Source organism: Plasmodium vivax, chromosome 13 (genome assembly GCF_000002415.2).
Source record: "Plasmodium vivax chromosome 13, whole genome shotgun sequence".
Taxonomy (NCBI): Eukaryota; Apicomplexa; class Aconoidasida; order Haemosporida; family Plasmodiidae; genus Plasmodium; species Plasmodium vivax.
The window spans coordinates 148205-164757 of NC_009918.1; the positions used below are offsets into that span (position 1 = coordinate 148205).

The 16553-nt window shown below is 45.8% G+C and overlaps 3 protein-coding genes across 3 annotated transcripts, besides 29 other annotated features; 1 reads left to right on the top strand and 2 right to left on the bottom strand.

Moving 5' to 3' along the window:
- Nucleotides 1–26: part of a microsatellite that runs on past the window's edge.
- A 160-nt stretch (nucleotides 27–186) lies between these two features.
- On the bottom strand, nucleotides 187–1092 carry PVX_084290 (hypothetical protein, conserved; the record flags this gene model as incomplete). Its single annotated transcript, XM_001616475.1, has 1 exon — nucleotides 187–1092. The coding sequence occupies one exon, from the start codon at nucleotides 1090–1092 to the stop codon at nucleotides 187–189; it is 906 nt and encodes a 301-aa protein (XP_001616525.1).
- Nucleotides 386–412: a microsatellite.
- A 127-nt stretch (nucleotides 1093–1219) lies between the features above and the next one.
- Nucleotides 1220–1265: a microsatellite.
- A 471-nt stretch (nucleotides 1266–1736) lies between these two features.
- Nucleotides 1737–1779: a microsatellite.
- Nucleotides 1780–1898: 119 nt separating this feature from the next.
- Nucleotides 1899–1948: a microsatellite.
- Nucleotides 1949–2042: 94 nt separating this feature from the next.
- Nucleotides 2043–2076: a microsatellite.
- Nucleotides 2077–2116: 40 nt separating this feature from the next.
- Nucleotides 2117–2165: a microsatellite.
- A 243-nt stretch (nucleotides 2166–2408) lies between these two features.
- Nucleotides 2409–2466: a microsatellite.
- A 95-nt stretch (nucleotides 2467–2561) lies between these two features.
- Nucleotides 2562–2587: a microsatellite.
- A 196-nt stretch (nucleotides 2588–2783) lies between these two features.
- Nucleotides 2784–2829: a microsatellite.
- A 291-nt stretch (nucleotides 2830–3120) lies between these two features.
- Nucleotides 3121–3144: a microsatellite.
- Nucleotides 3145–3191: 47 nt separating this feature from the next.
- Nucleotides 3192–3211: a microsatellite.
- Nucleotides 3212–4180: 969 nt separating this feature from the next.
- Nucleotides 4181–4218: a microsatellite.
- Nucleotides 4219–4724: 506 nt separating this feature from the next.
- Nucleotides 4725–4751: a microsatellite.
- Nucleotides 4752–4870: 119 nt separating this feature from the next.
- Nucleotides 4871–6676, top strand: PVX_084295 (hypothetical protein, conserved; the record flags this gene model as incomplete). The annotated part of the gene is made up of 1 exon (XM_001616476.1): nucleotides 4871–6676. Exon 1 carries the CDS (start codon nucleotides 5708–5710, stop codon nucleotides 6674–6676), a length of 969 nt encoding a protein of 322 aa, XP_001616526.1. The 5' UTR covers nucleotides 4871–5707.
- Nucleotides 5016–5071: a microsatellite.
- Nucleotides 6264–6293: a microsatellite.
- Nucleotides 6347–6373: a microsatellite.
- Nucleotides 6677–6960: 284 nt separating the features above from the next.
- Nucleotides 6961–6981: a microsatellite.
- Nucleotides 6982–7322: 341 nt separating this feature from the next.
- Nucleotides 7323–7350: a microsatellite.
- PVX_084300 (hypothetical protein, conserved) lies at nucleotides 7345–10767 on the bottom strand (the record flags this gene model as incomplete). The annotated part of the gene is made up of 1 exon (XM_001616477.1): nucleotides 7345–10767. One exon carries the CDS (start codon nucleotides 10765–10767, stop codon nucleotides 8035–8037), a length of 2733 nt encoding a protein of 910 aa, XP_001616527.1. The 3' UTR covers nucleotides 7345–8034.
- Nucleotides 8589–8631: a microsatellite.
- Nucleotides 8625–8670: a microsatellite.
- Nucleotides 10768–11510: 743 nt separating the features above from the next.
- Nucleotides 11511–11539: a microsatellite.
- A 2156-nt stretch (nucleotides 11540–13695) lies between these two features.
- Nucleotides 13696–13746: a microsatellite.
- Nucleotides 13747–14003: 257 nt separating this feature from the next.
- Nucleotides 14004–14031: a microsatellite.
- Nucleotides 14032–14153: 122 nt separating this feature from the next.
- Nucleotides 14154–14180: a microsatellite.
- Nucleotides 14181–14576: 396 nt separating this feature from the next.
- Nucleotides 14577–14597: a microsatellite.
- A 394-nt stretch (nucleotides 14598–14991) lies between these two features.
- Nucleotides 14992–15033: a microsatellite.
- A 335-nt stretch (nucleotides 15034–15368) lies between these two features.
- Nucleotides 15369–15398: a microsatellite.
- Nucleotides 15399–15430: a microsatellite.
- Nucleotides 15431–16553: the final 1123 nt, after the last annotated feature.

The window sequence follows — 16553 nt, forward strand, 5'->3', positions numbered from 1 at the left end:
GCTGCCACGTGCGAAACTTGTCGGTGGCGAGCGCCCGTGTGCGGTTCGTTCATCATCTATCCGCTTATCTATCTATCTATCCGCTTATCTATCTATCCGCCTATCTATCCATACACCCATCAATTTTTCTCCCTTCCATTCTTCTTTTATTCCATTTCTTCATTTCCCCCCGCGCGTGCGCACAAATCACACATTTTGCAACGAGTTGCAACTCTTCGGCACCGAGGTGCTCAGAACAACGCCGCTGCCCTCGGGGGGGAGAGACGCCATGGGCTTAATAGACGTGCAGCGTGCCGCGGATGGGTTACATGTGCTGTTAAAAAAATAATAAAAGAGCTCATGCTCAGCTATCAACTTCTGACATGACGGTTCGGACAAAAATTTCAATGACTTAAAAACACAAGAAGAATACTGGTTCAGTTGTGAAATAAAAAAGCAAGCGTTTCTCTCGTCATTTCCATCACCCACAGAGTAAATGAAACATATAACTGAGTTGTTGCACAGGTAGGGAGCTAAAATTTCATTAATGATTTGATGAAATATGACCTTCTTCCAATCCTTCGGATCAATTAAAGAATTAATTAATCTATCCCTTGCGGATATAATTCTTATATTGTTCAGAATGATATAGGACCACACTAAGGGAATAAACTTACGTGCTGAGTTAATTAACCACTCTAAGCTTGCATTGGTTACTATGACCAATTTTCCTTGCGTCAAGCATAGACTCAACGTTTTAATTACAACTTCACTTAACTTAAAAAAGAATTGTCTTACGGATGCTGGGATGTTATCATTCAAGCCGAGTTTCATCTTCACAGTTATCCAGCTTGTTGGCAATATCGTATCATCATAATCAAAAACGATTAGCTTCTTATATATGTACGGTTTGTTATGTGCCCCGTTTTCGACGCGCATCATTTGGGTGTTGCTCGATCTGGTAATGTGTTCTTCGCAGCAGTTTACGCCCGCTGTGTGCACGTGGCTGCTTTCATTCTGTGCATTTCGCATTTCGTTTATCTGCAAACTGCCCAAGCAGTTGTCGTAGTTGATTTGGTCCCCCCCGGTTTGAAAGTTTCTCATGTTCTCCATTTCGGCCCTTTTGGCGACTCTTTCAAAATAAGTTTCGTTCACCCGGAAAGGAGGGCGTGTGGGCGTATTTGCATATGTGCGTGCAGGCGCGCTTGCAAAGGAGTGCGTGGGAGGTCGGACTGCACGTACTGGAATATACCTCGGTTGTGCAAAAACGATGCTGCTTTCTCTCACGTGGGAGGGGGGCAGTGGGGAAGGGCTCCGTCAAGTGCACCCTGCCCAACTTTTTAATTTCTTTTTTTTTTTTTTTTTTTTTTTTATTTATTAATTTTTTTTTCCCTCCCCCCTATGTTGTAGATACAAATGCGTACAAAACTGTGCAACCTTATTTATGGACTGGTTGCTTACTTCGCTTCTGGCCCTGCTGCCACGGCTTTTCGAATTTTCGTTCGTTTTCTGTTGCTTCAATTTGTGCTGCCTCAGCTTTGTTCTTACGAAGTGTGCGCAACAGGCGCAAACTGTGCTTGTGTTACAAAAACGATGTTAAAAAATGGGCAAAAAAAAAAAGAAAAAATCTTTTTACTTTAATTCACTTGTTCACTACGCGCGGTGTTCTTTAAAAAAAAGGTGCTTATGGATATTTCGTCCTCCTCCCGGACTTGCGTGTGAAACACGCTGCGTGACAAGCTATGTGTACCGTGTGAACTGCAAAGCACACGGCGCAACGCGCGGGACACACGAGTTCAAATTCCCTTCAAAGTTTCGACAAAACGAATTTCCAAAGTGTAGTGCTCACAAAAGAAAGTCTAAAACAAAAATTAAAAAAATAAAAAAATAAATAAAAATAAAAAGGGGTAAATGTGGGCAAAAAAAATAAAAATAAAACAGGTAACAAAGCGTGAACAGAAAGGAAAAAGCGGTGGACACGCATAACAGAAACGTAACCGAAATGAAAAAAAAGTAAAATGTGAAAGAAACAAGTAAACCAACGAACAAATGAACAAATAAATAAATTAGTAACAGTGTAACCAAATGGCCCAGGGTCAAAATGCCGAAGTGGGAAGAAAACGAAAAGGTAAAACAAAAAAAATTAAGTGAAATAAAAAATGAACTGAAAAATGAAATAAAAAAAAAAAAAAAAAAAAAAATTAAAAGGAACGTAACCAAATGGGGGGAAGTGAAATGCACAAAAAAAAAAAAAAAAAAAATTTAAGGAAAAAAAAAAAAAAAAGAGAAACTAAAATGCAGCCATTTGAAAACCTGAAAAGGAGTCAAAGGGACACACATCAAATATAGAATAAACACACATTCAACGCGGAATGAAAAAAAAGGCCGAATAATTCGTGAACAACTATGCAACGGCCGTCGCAAAAGGACAGAGGCGGGGGGGAGCAGCCGGGCACATGGGCAGCAAGTACGACGTGTACACATACGCATGTGTATTTAAAGGAGTACACCAAATGGGCATTCGCAGGGTGGCTATACGTTTGTGTATGTATGGAAGTATGTGAGTATCTAAGTATGTATGTTACGTACGTTCGTTTACTCGCGCAGCAGGGGTGTATGTTCTGCATGGGTGTGTAAATATATAACGCATTTGTGTATGCATTTGCTATACATTTTCGTATGCGCATGTGCCAACGCGCGCGCGGATGTTTCCCCTTAAAAATGCCCACACAACACGCAAGAAATCCACCTCCCGTGCATTCAATTACTGTAAAAATAAACGCGCAGCAGGTTAAAGAGGAAAACAGAATTTTCCAAATGGGAACAGCTGCTATCGAACGTGAGTAGCGAATTTTTTTTCCAACTGGTCATTTGTGAACAAGCGTAATGGTACAAAAATGGGCAGGTAAAAAAAAAAAATAAAAAAAATAATAATAATAGCAATAGTAGTTATAGCTAGCTATTTCCCGTTCAAATGTGCGATTTTTTTTTTTTTTTTTTCTGTTCATACGTTTCTGCAAATTTGTACTCATGCGTGCCTGGGCGTGGACGTACGAATTTGCAGGCACGTGGCCGGACGTGCCCACTCACTGGCACGCAAAAATGGGAACATATAAGTGAACAGACACGTGAACAGATATGTGAACAGACAAATGAACAAATACGCCCACAACTACTTCCCCGTGTTTGTAATTTTCACACGGTTGAGGCTGTCCAAAAGCGCCCGCCGCCGACTCGCATAAAAGGCGCGCGTCAAATGCCTATACGTGCACACGCAAAGTTCTGAGGCACGTATAAAACGGCTGTTGCTAACCACGCGAAGTGGAAAATGGAAAAATATAGTGAAGAGGAGGAAGCTACACAACGGGGTGCCCACTTAAGCGCCACAATTTTAACTACTTGTATGCGAATCTGTTCGTATGTCAATTCTTGATGCAACACTTCGTCAACAGGTCGGCATGAAAAATACAAACACTTTTTCTGTATATACATAAGAGTAGTTCTGAATGTTGCGCTTCCTGCGATGCAATTAATTGTTACCAAGGGGTGAAGCGATAAGGCCTGCTAAAGAACGGACGGTTTGGAAAAAATGTTCACCATAGCCGAAGCGTAAAATAAAAGCTAAAAAGTAAAATCCAAATTGACAAGCGCAAAATGGCCGATGGGAAAAATGCACACAAAAAGTGGTTTATTTTTTTTTGGCCACACCCAACATGCCCTTTCTTCAGGCAACCAGTTTCACACTTTCCACTCAACCGACTTGGGTATATGCCCCACTCCCTGCGCAAGCATATAATTGCATTTCTTCACGAGTGCATACTTCACCACACCGCGTTTGGTTTGCCTTTCCATTTTGCAGACAAAGCTTAAAGTCGACCAAATTGAAAAAAGAAAAAAAAGAGGGGAGCGGTGATTACCCTTAATTAATAACAGGATCAGCAAGTGGTCTGCTTGACCATGTTAGCGCGTTCTCCAATTTTGTGGCGCCAAGCAGTTGGCAAAAGTGTTGTCCCTCCGCGATTTTCATGTGTGTGCATAATGCCCGAAATGTTATATGTTGAATTTCAAGTGGGTGTCTTCTCACGCGAAATGACGCCCGCTTACAACAATTGCCGCGCATGTATGTGGGCCCCGGGGTGAGGAAAAAAAAAAAAATAACATGACGTGGGCAAAAATGAGAAAGCGAAAGGACGTTCGCATTGCAGTCAAACCATGCACTTCCTCAACAGAGCCAGCGAAATAAAATAACCCTGTGGGGAAAAATGCCGGTGTACCATTTTTGCGGAATATGCGCCCATCTCCTGCTGTGTGAAAACCCCCCGAAGTGCTTCAAAACTTGGAGTCATTTTGTTGCCAACGAAAAGGCATACACATTGAAGCAACGGGGTAGCAATATACCTCTAAAAAAATGAGCGCAAACATGCTTACCTCGTTTTTCATACCTTTCTCACGTTTGTTTTGTGCCAATTTACCAATATGTAAGACAACGCATTTGGTATATAACCGAGGGAAAAAAAAAAGTGAAAACTTAAGTGCCTTCCTTTTTTCTCATCCTTTTTTTTTTTTACCCTGAATGCATCACCGATGAACCATTTCCCCTGACACATATTTACGTAAAAAAGGCGAATCAACAAAAAGGGGGAAAAAGCAAAATGGAAATGAAAAACCACTTTAAAATTTCACCCGTACACCCAACACAGTTGCAACGGTTTGCCCATATGACCGAAGGGCCTTAGCACAAACGCGGTGCTAACCCGTGAGCAAAGAGCCAATGTGCATGCATAAGATATATATGCATGACGCCATTCCTAATTTTTGACAGTTCTGCCAAGTTCTAATTAGAACGGATAAAAAAAAAAAAAAAAAAAAAAAAAAACGAATCAGCTTGTTAAGCGCGTTTCGAGCATGTGTATGTTAGAAGAAGCAAAAAGGGCATCTCTTCCTTTTTTTCACTTTCACTTTTGTAACTGCCCTGCACGCGATGATAGTGCATCCTTGCCGCCGCATGTGTTAAGAGGCGAGACGCAGAAGGTGATGAGAAAGCGGAAGGCACAACGAATTTGTGAGCAGATGGGTTGACCAACGGGCGATCCAGCGAAGGGAGCGGCGAATGAGCGGCGAATAAGCGGCAAAGAGATCGACGAACGAAGCGGCGAACGAGCCAAGCGATGCCGCTTCGAAATTGCCGCTTCGAAACTGCCTCTTCGAAACTGGCGCATGCCCGCCGCGTGAATTCTGCTTTTCCCAATCGAAGTGCGTTCTTAAGGAGGCTCGACCAAAAGGCAACCGAGTTGAAGCGCACACGCTCGATGAGAAGCGGCTTAAAAGCATATAAATTTGTTCATTGTTAGATTGGCTACTTTCTTATTTTTTCCTCCATGCTTAGGAAGGAACAAATGTAGCTAAGCAGCTTACCTCCGCCCATGCGAACGGCTCGGCGTGACGGACGGGCCTTTTGCACATATTCCTCAAGGGGGAGGGAGGTATGCTGAGGAAAGTCCCATCAGAGCCACGACTGGAAATTTGCTCAGGCACGCACATCTGCGTAAGTATGCTCACATACATATAGCACACCCCTTGTGCGCGCTTCGCACCGGGGAGTACGTTGGTAGACGCGCCGCACTTCCCACCTAACCAAGCGCACGACTGCAAAGCAGGCACAAAGCATATAGGTACACGCCGCATATACGCCGCATATACGCCGCATACACACCGCTCACATGCTAACATGTTGAGGCAACTGCTCGTCCTGCTGGTCGTTGCCTCGAAGAAAGCCAACGCACTAGTGAGCCCAAGGAAGATGAGCCACCTGCATGCCAGACTGAACGAAAGTATTCGCTTCTTTCACAAAAGTCCCTCGTCCAGTGGGTGGCACCAAAAAAGAAACAACCCACACCAGGCGTACATAAAGCAACCGCTCTTTCACATACACCAGAGAAAAATAAATTACCTAAAAAATGGAAGTGGCATTTATTCCAAATATTACAATAACGAGCCCGTCTACAATACATATAACCCAATTTTAAATTATGAGGTGCTCGATTTGGTGAAGGTGTTCGGGAGGTTAGCTGAGCATGGGCAGTACGAGTCCTTCAACATTGCCGTTGACGTGGGGGTAAACGAGGAGGAGAGACTGAATGGCCCTGATGGGCAACACGGTCAGACGAAAAGGAATACCTCCTGGCTATACAAAATTCTAGCCATTTTAAAATTCAAAAATTTGTATGAACATCACAAAAGAGGACATTGGTACTGGCATTTCTCACAGCATGGAAAAATGAACTTTGCAGATTTTAAAAAACATTTATTTTTGCTAAAATTTAAATGGCCAAAAGATTCCCTCTTCCCAACGTACAATATCTTCCTCTTCGAAAGAGGGCTAAGTAAAAATGCGGACTCCCCACTGATAAGGAGCAAAGTAGAAAATTACATACAGCGGCAAGAAATAAACGAAAATTTACTGAAAAGTTGTTTCTTCTGCTTTTCGGAAGGAAAGGAATACATAACTGCGCGGGATATTTTAAATACCTTCCTTGGGTGGAAAAAAAAAGGGGATAAAAATGAGAGGAAAGAGAGGGATACCAATTTCTTTTCCTTTTTTAAGAAAGCCACACCGGAGGAGGACTCCATCGATTGGTTCACCTTCAAAAATAAAATCGACGCGTGCACGATTAGGATGCACGAGGGGAAGAAGTAACTTCACTTCGTCTCTCCCACCCAGGGAGTGGCAACCGGCAAGGGGCAGCCTCTGTGATGAGCTATTTTTTATGGTGGACGGGTGCGTACTGCACAGCTATATTGAGGGGCGATCTACCTCTGCCATGTTGTGTGCCTCCCTTATTGGTGGAGATTCCTCAAAAGGGGGAGAAGCAAATTTCTCGGCGAGGGAGCCCCCTCCCCCTATATTTTCTGAGCAGGCCCCACGCATGGCCAGTGGTACGCATCCCTGCTGTGTACACTGCTCGGCGGCGTCACTCATGTGGTGGTGGCATCTCTCATGTGATAGTGACACACACACACGTGTGTACTCCCCCCCTGTTTTTATAAACACGCCAGTTGTGCATTTTGGCCAATTTTTTTGTAATTTTTTCGTGCACCCCGGTGTGCAACTTTCGCGTAGTTTCCCCTGCGCCGGATCTGCAAACCGTTGCCACGCAAATGGACAGTTAAAATAAAGCGGCGTCATAGCGAAGGTGTCCTGGCGGCCCAAACGGGGTACCCCTTCACATCATCATAGGTAGGGTTTAAAATGGAAGGGCACAGGGGCAGGATAAAACGCTAACGCACTGCGAATGAGCAGCGTGCAAATGATTCTTCCCCCCCCAACAAAATTAACTCTTTTAAAAAAAAATTAACATCATTTTTAATGCTACATTGGAATGCTCTACACACTTGGGCGTGGCCGTTAAGTCAGCAGAACAGCAGAGTGATAAGAGGATGTGCATTCAAAAAAAAAAAAAAAAAAAGAGGAAAAACGCGGCTACGTGTGTAACTATGGCGCGGGGAAACTCCTACATGTTTAAAAAAAACGCCACATTTACCACGCACGGGAAAAGAAACAATAAAAGTGGGTAACGCGCGGGGGTAAAAAAGAGAGAGAAAAAAAAAGGAGATGGGAGGATGGAAAACGAAGAAGAAGAAGAGGGCGAAGACGAAGCGCCATTAAAACGCTGCGCAGAGCAGAATTACGAAAAAGAGAGAAGCGCACAACGCACAACTGTACGAACAACTGTACACACGTGCGCCTGTCTGCAAATCATTAAAACATGTGGCAGGCAGCCCCCTGCGCGGGGATTCTGTGGGAGAGACATTCAAAACGGCTGCGTCGGTGTGACAAGGTAAGAGGGGCAAACAAAAGGGTACCGGTGGGCATATAAATTGGCTAAAGTGTCCATAACTGTGGTACCGCCTCGCGTGCACTCCTGGCATGCTCCGCATAGAGGGGCGGAAAAACTAAACAAGCAGGGGGGGAGCCGCCAAACGGTGGTAAAAATTGGAGGACGCCGCCACGCACGGCAAACCCTGCCAAACGGGTGCACCTTCCCGCGCGGCCGCTCAGAAGCGCCGGCTGTCCACCCTCTTCTGGTTATTCTTGTACGACGGGGTGTACTGGAAGTTCTTCTTCGTGAGGCGCAGAATGGAAGAGCCGAACATGTAGATCGAACCGAAGTTCTCTAGCCACACCGTCTTGTACAGGGAATGAGACCCCACCTTGGAATTAATAACAACTTCGGTCCACACAGAGGTTTTAAAATTGTAAAAAAATAAATCGTTTCTTGGTAAAGAGGAGCTCTTACACTCTCCACCAATAATGAACATATAATCATTAAGGATGACGCACCCATGCCGGTACCTCTTCTCCGGGATGCTTCCCTTTGCCAGAATTTCAAAGCATTCATTCGACTGTATATTGTACAAAAATAAATTGTCGCAAAAATTTAAATTTATTTTGTTGCTATTAAAGCTGTAATAGCTGATGCCTCCAAATATATACAGGTTGTTTTTATAATACGTGCAGGAATGTCCTGCTCGTTTTCCAAGCCAGTGGATGCTTTTGATTTTCACTCCGTTTGTTATAAGGTCGCATATATATTTGCACTTCTTCCCCTGCATGCAGTCTTTGCACGGTGGGTCCTTACGCTCATGGTAGATGTTTGTTCGTGTTTGTTGGGGGCCCTCCATGGGGGTGACTTCGCGGTGGATACTTCCACGCTCTGCATTTTTAGCCTTTCCATGCGTAGCCTCCTCATGAGTGTCAAAAATGAGGCTGTACAGATCTGAGCAGGTGTCCTTGGCCTCTTCCTCCTCTGTCTTCGCAACTTCTCTGCGGTTTCCACTCATCAGATTCCTATCCCATGATTCGCCTTTCGCGTGAACAAACGAATCGCTCTTCCTCTCCGCAGTGGACGTAGAAACGGTGGCCATGCTATCCACCGTGCCTACGTTGCGGTGTAGGCTGTCCATCTGATTTGCCGCCCCCCCCTCCATCTTAGCCGTACTCAACTGCGCGGTGTTATCATTTCCAAACGGGTCATTAGAAGTTAGCAGAAAAAAACTATCGCTAAAACATTTTTCTGCGTTGGTGGTGTTGTTTTCTATGAGGCGCCCGTTCTGTGTACCCGCGGGGGAGGCAGTATCACCCGGTTTGAAATAAGACGGGTTGCTCCTACCTCCTCTGTTTGCGGTGGGTTCTTCCATATGGGTGCGTAAAAGAGAGTTTTCCTCCCACGGTTGTTCTCTGCTTGTCTGCTCCTCGCACGGTTGCTCCCTTTCTGTCTGCTCCCCGGGGGCACATCCCCCACCGCCCCTCCTGTACTGGTACAACTCCATCCACCTGTTTCGGTAAAAATCGTAGACGTACAAATCGTTGTAAATGATGTCAACGTATTCGTTGGCCCTTTTGACGGTGCTGCCCTTGCCCCCAAAGAGGTAAATCAAAGAGTAGGAACTCTCGCTGACGCTGCAGATGGAGAAGAAGTCTCGGGCCTTTATCAGCCTCTTCATTTTTTTAAAAAGATTCTTCTCTTCGTTTGGAAAAATCTCAGAAAACTCGCAGAATTCGGAAAATTCGCAAAATTCAGAAAATTCGGAAATCCCGCTGACGTACTCGTCGCAGTGGCTGTCGTGGCTGCCGCTGCGCCGGGTTGGCGCGTCTCCATCGGCAAAGCGGTTGTGGGTATAGCAGCTTCCACGGTGACCATCGCCTCTTTTTGGGTAACCACCCAGGGTGTGTTCTCGCTCCACGGCAACCGCTCCCTCACTACGCATGGTCCGCTCCACGGACGAAACGGCAGGGTTGGTGCCCTTCGGCCTGCTTGCCTCCCCCTGCAGGGGAGAGGACCCGCCCGGCTTCACATCCCAACTGGAGGGCCCCCCCATGTGGACAACTTCATCGTCATCAGCGTTGCCCTTCTCCTTTTCCTCCGTCTCACCCACGCTGCACATCCGCAACAGCTGCTCAAAATCAGCGAGGTTACTCTGCTCGGACTCCACCACAATGGTGCCAAAGAGAGTATTCATATTGAGCATATTCACTTTGCAGAAATTCATAAAGTGACAGTTACTGCTAATGATGAAGATACAATTATTAAGGTACACCACATCTGTGTAATTCATAAACGAAATATTGCTCAGGTGATTAAAGCTCCCTTCGATGGTCTGTTCCGGTCTGCTCAAATAAAAATTGGTCAGTTCCAAGTTGCCGTTTTTATTCACCGATAGCTCTTCACATATGTTTAAGAAAATGTACCACACGTTGTTATATGGGGTGTACAGGTAAATACACTTTTTTATTTTATCGAAAATGTAAATATTATCATTCAGGACGCAGACTCCATCGCACCTGTTTTTGTACACCTTTGCGTCGAAGCCGATGTTGTGAACATTAAATTCGTAACTTTGGTTCTTCTTCCCCGGGTCGTCTTCCCTGCCGGCGGGGTTCTTCGCCCGGTCCACGCGGTCGCCCTGCGCAGTGGTCACTCTCGCCGCGGTGGAAGGGGTGACCGTCGCTGACCCAACCGCTGACCCAACCGCCAACCCCGCCGCTAACCCAACCGCGGGGCGCTCCCCCCGGCCCTTCTTCCTGCGCCCCGTGCGCACATTCCTGTCGCCCAGCATCAACGTCCGCGAGGACGACTTGGACGAGCAGCTCTGGTTGCTGTACCCGTTACTGATCTCCACAAAATTGCTAATCAAATTCTCATTCTCTATATTATTGTAATTGTACGCGCTGATGTTTCGGTGGTATATGCTCTTGCTCTTATTGTAAAGGTAGTTAATAATATTCATGGCTCACATCTTTCGGTCACTAGGTGGGGGGCCTCTTCTGGGGGGTCACTACTGTGGGGTCTCTCCACTGGGGGGTCACTACTGTGGGGTCTCTCCACTGGGGGGTCACTACTGGGGGGTCTCTCCACTGGGGGGTCACTACTGGGGGGTCTCTCCACTGGGGGGTCACTACTGGGGGGTCTCTCCACTGGGGGGTCACTACTGGGGAGTCACTACTGGGGAGTCACTACTGGGGAGTCACTACTGGGGAGTCACTACTGGGGAGTCACTACTGGGGAGTCACTACTGGGGAGTCACTACTGGGGAGTCACTACTGGGGAGTCACTACTGTGGGGTCTCTCCACTGGGGGGTCTCTCCACTGGGGGGTCACTACTGTGGGGTCTCTCTTCTGGGGGGTCACTACTGTGGGGTCTCTCCACTGGGGGGTCACTACTGGGGAGTCACTACTGGGGGGTCACTACTGGGGAGTCACTACTGGGGAGTCACTACTGGGGAGTCACTACTGGGGAGTCACTACTGGCGTTCCCGATGGAAACCTTCCTGAGTGAAATTTCTGGACAGGCGCAGGCGGAGTGGGTGGGTGTGGTGCAGACCTGTTCGCCGGGGCATCATAATACACGCACGTGAAGGTGTCCACTTGCCCTTGTAAGAAGTTTTTTTTTTTTTTCTTCTCCTTTATCGAAAATGAGTTCTCAGAGCATATGTTTATGGCCCGCTCGGTGCAATTTATCGCTGCTTGGGGGATGTGCCCTTCGGGCAGCCTCTCCTATCGGGGGGTCCCTCCTGCGGGCCGTTAGCCGTTAGCCGTTAGCCGTTCGCCTGGGGGAGGACAATTCAAATGGGCAGCAACAGAGGGCGCAAAATATGCTGCGAGGGTGGAAGCGGGCGTACCAGCAAAGCTTCACCACGATAAAAAAACGGAAAACAAAATGAGGGAAAACGGAGGGAAGCAAAAATGACGCGGAATGACCCAACGTAGGCGCTCGGTGGTCCCCACAATGCGTTCACACATGCGTGCTCAGGTATACACAAATTTTTAAAAACTTTTAATTTGTACGCAAAAAAAAAAAAAAAAAAAAACAAGCAAGGAAAGAAGGAGGGAAAGAAAGAGGGAACGAATGGAAGAATGAATGGAAGAAGGAAAAATCCAGTAGGAGGCCGCCTGGGTCCAGCGACAAGCCGTTCTTGCCAGATAACGATTAGCGTTACTCGGGATTCATCAATCCTCTTGCGAATGTGTTTAACGGCCCGGATTTATGTAGCGTCCCGCCTGTGCAATTGTCACGCGTTATTTTGCTCGCATGTATATGCAATCAGTGCGGCTGGATGTACCCTCGCCTTTTAAATCCCACTTATGCGTGAACGGAAGGGAAAAATTAAAACGGGTGCGTCAATTTGGGGAGGCAAGTTGGGGGGAGCCACATAATGACGCGTGCAGTGAAACGCGTTGAGGCGACCAAACCTTGGCGCTTTCACAAAGCGGGTTGCCAAAACGGGGGAGATACATGCCGTACTCACTACTGCACGTGCATGTAAATTAGGGGCCACCATTTTTTGCCGGCATGGCGAAAATTCCCCTCCTTCCGCTGCAACTCTGTATGTTCGCGCAAAAATGCAAACCGCGAAGGGGTGGAAACCCGCAAGTGCGCAGCCAGCAGGTGGGAGCTGCCAACTATGCAACTGTGTGAGTTCCCAACAGCGTGCATCTCCCCCTCGGCGATTTTTATGCCAATATGCCATGTGCACGTGCGATGGACTGTTGCGCGCGTTGCTGCGCGTTTGACTGCACGCCGATACATACGTGTGGCATATGCAGGGGCGGGGATAAGCCAAGATTGGTAATCCCCTCCTAACTGTCCCACCGAGGCGGCTAAACAAAACGACCGTTTGGTACACCCATCTGGTACACGAATTTTGGGAACTACGCTTTTTTGAAGTGACCTCACGGGTTGAAACCCCCAGTTGGTCTGGCTAATCCGACTTTTTTTTTTTTTTTTTTTCACACGTTTGTTACGTTAAAGGGGAAAATAATTGGGATGGGAACATTTCTATTCTTCCTATTGCCGTTCCACGGTTCCGTTTTTTTTTTTTTCTTTTTCCCCCACTGCAGGACGTCCACTCGTGTAAGCGGTCCGCCATGCGCAAAAGAAAAGGGCTCATATCCTGCCTCTCTCATTTATATCTCCCCGTTCGAACTGCATAATCGCGTAAGCAACCCCCGCGCAGGTGCGAATTGGACGTACCAAGAGGGGAACGCCTACACAGCCCTTTTTTCCTCAAACAGAAAATGTCACAAAAATGCGGATGTATAAAGCGGAACAGCTACACAACTGTGTGTGCATGCAATGTTGACCCACCGTGCCAGACAGAGGATGCTAACCGAATGTGCCACCTTTGTTAGCGTTCCTTCGTACCTTCCCCGCTTCTCTCACCTTTGCGCGTGAGAGATTATCAAAAGTTTGCGGCCTCACCATAGGCAAGTCAGCCAAATATGTACCACTTGGCTCGAACGCGGCACATTTTAAGATTTGACAGGATGGTCAACTTAATGTGGATCCCCTTTTTATTCCTCTCCCATCCTTCTTCCAACCGTTCCGAACACTTTCATATAGAAAAGGCGAACCCTATGGGGTCCTACAAAACAGCGCATTGGGATAATCAAAAGTGAGAATTACCCCCCATCGTTAATTGGGCACGTAAAAACCGTGGAGCAAAAAAAAATTCGCATAGCTTGTGTGTGACAAAATGAAAAACAGTTTCAATGGCACTATCCGTACGATGGCATATAATACATTTTGCTGAAGGTAGAAGCACCACAGAGAATTAATTTTTTCCCCCCGCGAGCAACATGCTAATTGTGCGCGTCGCTCGTTTTGTTAACCAAAAATTTTTTTTTTTTTTCAAATTGTTAAATAAACACTTGGGGAGTTACCAAACCGCGCTCACAAAAATTGCACAACAGGTTTGCACCGCGCGGGTAGGTAGGTATACAAATATACACGTATACCTTTAGGGGCATTCACATGCGCGCATGTAGATGTACATTAACATGTACGCACATACGTATACATATTTGTATATGCCCATCGGGCAGGGGTACCTTCATGCGGGGGAGTATCAGAGGTATACAATGCGGCGCTCCCGCACGACATATGAACAGCCAACTGGCTGGCCTGCCGCGAAGTATGTACCTGAACAAAATAAATGTTCTGTACATAAATATGCAATTATATGTGACACCTTAAAAGGCAAAAGTGCGCGGTTGAAGAATTATTCTGTTAAACAACTAACCAAATTTTTCCGATCATATAAACTGATTTGCCTCCCCCGCCGCATGTCAAAAAAAGAAAAAAAAAAAAAAAAAAAATATTTTCTTTTGGTCACCGTTAAGTACCACAGCGACGAACGGCAAAAAGCCGCTTTCTTTTTCGCAGTCGCAAAATGTGAACTGAGCAAGATCGAACTGACGCGAATAAAAGCAAATGCGCCAAAAAAAAAAAAAAAAAAAAGAACAAACGAACGAGCGAACAAGCGAATAGGCTTACATATACATATGCGCACATAAATTTACCTCCACAAGTACGTATACACCGAACATATATATGCGCGCCCAAGTGCATGCCAATTCGGTTCGCCCTCCCCCCGACCTGCGTCCATACATTTAGTCGCCCCGCGATAACAGAATGAATAGCTGTACAGAAAAATTCTATGCAAAAGAGGGGTTGACAAAAGGGAGCAAATTAAAGCAAACCAGACTAACAAACCTCAAAGTTGGCAAATCCGGCAATCGTAAAAATTTGTTAAATCCTCACCAACGTAACAGCAAACCAAAAGAACATCAAACTTTCGATTAAAAAAAAAAAAAAAAAAACACAAAATCGATGCAATTCTGCATGAATAATCCCCCCCCTCTTTTTTTTTTTTTTTTTTTTTAACACTTTCACATTTTGCAAAAATGCTGCAAAAAAAATAGGAAGCATTTATTGTAATGTAAAAAGTGCCTGGACTTAAAAATATTTTTATGCCATCCAACCAAAGTGACCAATTCGAATACCAGATTGAAAGAAAGTTGTTTGTTGATTAGCTCTGCATGAGTATTTCGTTTCTTAGCCGTTTCGCATCACCATCATATATACATGTATATTCCCTCGCGACATTGAACACCGCCGTTCTGCGGCAATACGCGCCCGGCATATACATCACTTTGCGGCCGACGGCGCACGCAGGTGTATGTACTGTATGTGATTGTATGTGCTGTATGTGCTTGCGTATACTTGCATATACTCATATGAAGATGTTTTTGCGTGGGCTCACTCATTCGCGCGCGCATATACACATATATACATATACACGTGTATACTTACATACAACACCTTCGCTGCGGCAAGCGGCTACACAAAAAGAAAATAAAAAAAGAACTCCGCGCTTGCTTTCATCTCCGTTGCCAAGCCGTTAAGCTGCAAAATTTACCATTTTTTTGTGCGTTTATTTTTTTTGTTTTTTTTTCCAAACTTTCATCACGCACAGAGGTGTTATTTATTCATGCCGGTTGACCTACAATTTTACGCGGGAGTATTTTTTTTTTCTATACTTTTTTTATTTTATTTTTTTCTTTTTTTCTGTAATTTTTCGTGCCATAGCGCAATAGCAACATTGCCAAACACACGTACATTTTAACATTCCCGCATTTTGCCCGCATAGAAATATCGCGCAGTGGGGCATAGCGGCCTTCACGCGCATATGCAAACATTGCGTACATGGCAGTGTTATATAAAAGTGTGCATGTTGGACGCTCACGTAGACCCCACCCCATTGTATGTTCCCCACGACAAGTGCCGAAGACGGCTAACAGAGTAACACGCGTAAGTATGCTATCCTGCTTGGGGGCAACTGAATGGACACCTTTTTAAGCACCTTCGCGGCAGTCCATTTGTCACACGCACAAGCGTTCCCTTCTTACATACGTACATATGCGCACGTACGCACGTGTGCTATGGTAGCAGCTGACTGGTTCGCACTTTCCGCGGGTGATTGGATGAATTGCTCCTTTCGATGGGGCTAACTGCGTAAAGGCTAACCGTGTCGGCTGTTTCGCGTGCTGCGTTCCACCGTGCGCGCGGCGGGACGGGGCCAAACTGGGGTCCGTGCCAACGAAGGGGCGCAACTTCGCAGTTTGCAGCTTCGCAGTTGGCCGCTTTCCAGTTAGCTTCTTTCCAGTTGGTAGCTTTGCAGCCTGCTTGCCTCCCCTTTGGCGCCGTTCACTTTGCAGATATTTTCACTTTTTTTTTTTTGGGCCCCGCGCCACAGTGCCCGTGTTCCCCGGCGTGAAAGTACATGTGTTTTTTCTTCACAATTACTTACACGTGCGCGCCTTGTGAGAAAACCATTTGGCCCCATCACCTTAAAATTGCATGCGCAGTTTATGCAAATGGGCGAATGGGCGCATGTGTACGCGTATGTGAAGGTATGCATATACGCGCACATACGTACCATAAATGTACATGTGTTTTATATTCCCTGCGTAATTACGTAATGCTCATTCGCATACTCACAAATGTTTAAGTTTTTTTTTTTTTATTTTTCTTTCCTGTTGTGCCCGCCTCGGTGAAACTACATAAATTAATTTTTTTTTTTTTTTTCCCTCGCCATCAAAGATCACCAAGTGGATGAAACCCAAAACGAAAAGTGGGTAAACGTACAAATAAGCTAATGTAACATGTAACATAGCATATACTTACTATACATGTGAGGCAAAGAAATAACGCCGCTTCCTACGTGATTGCAA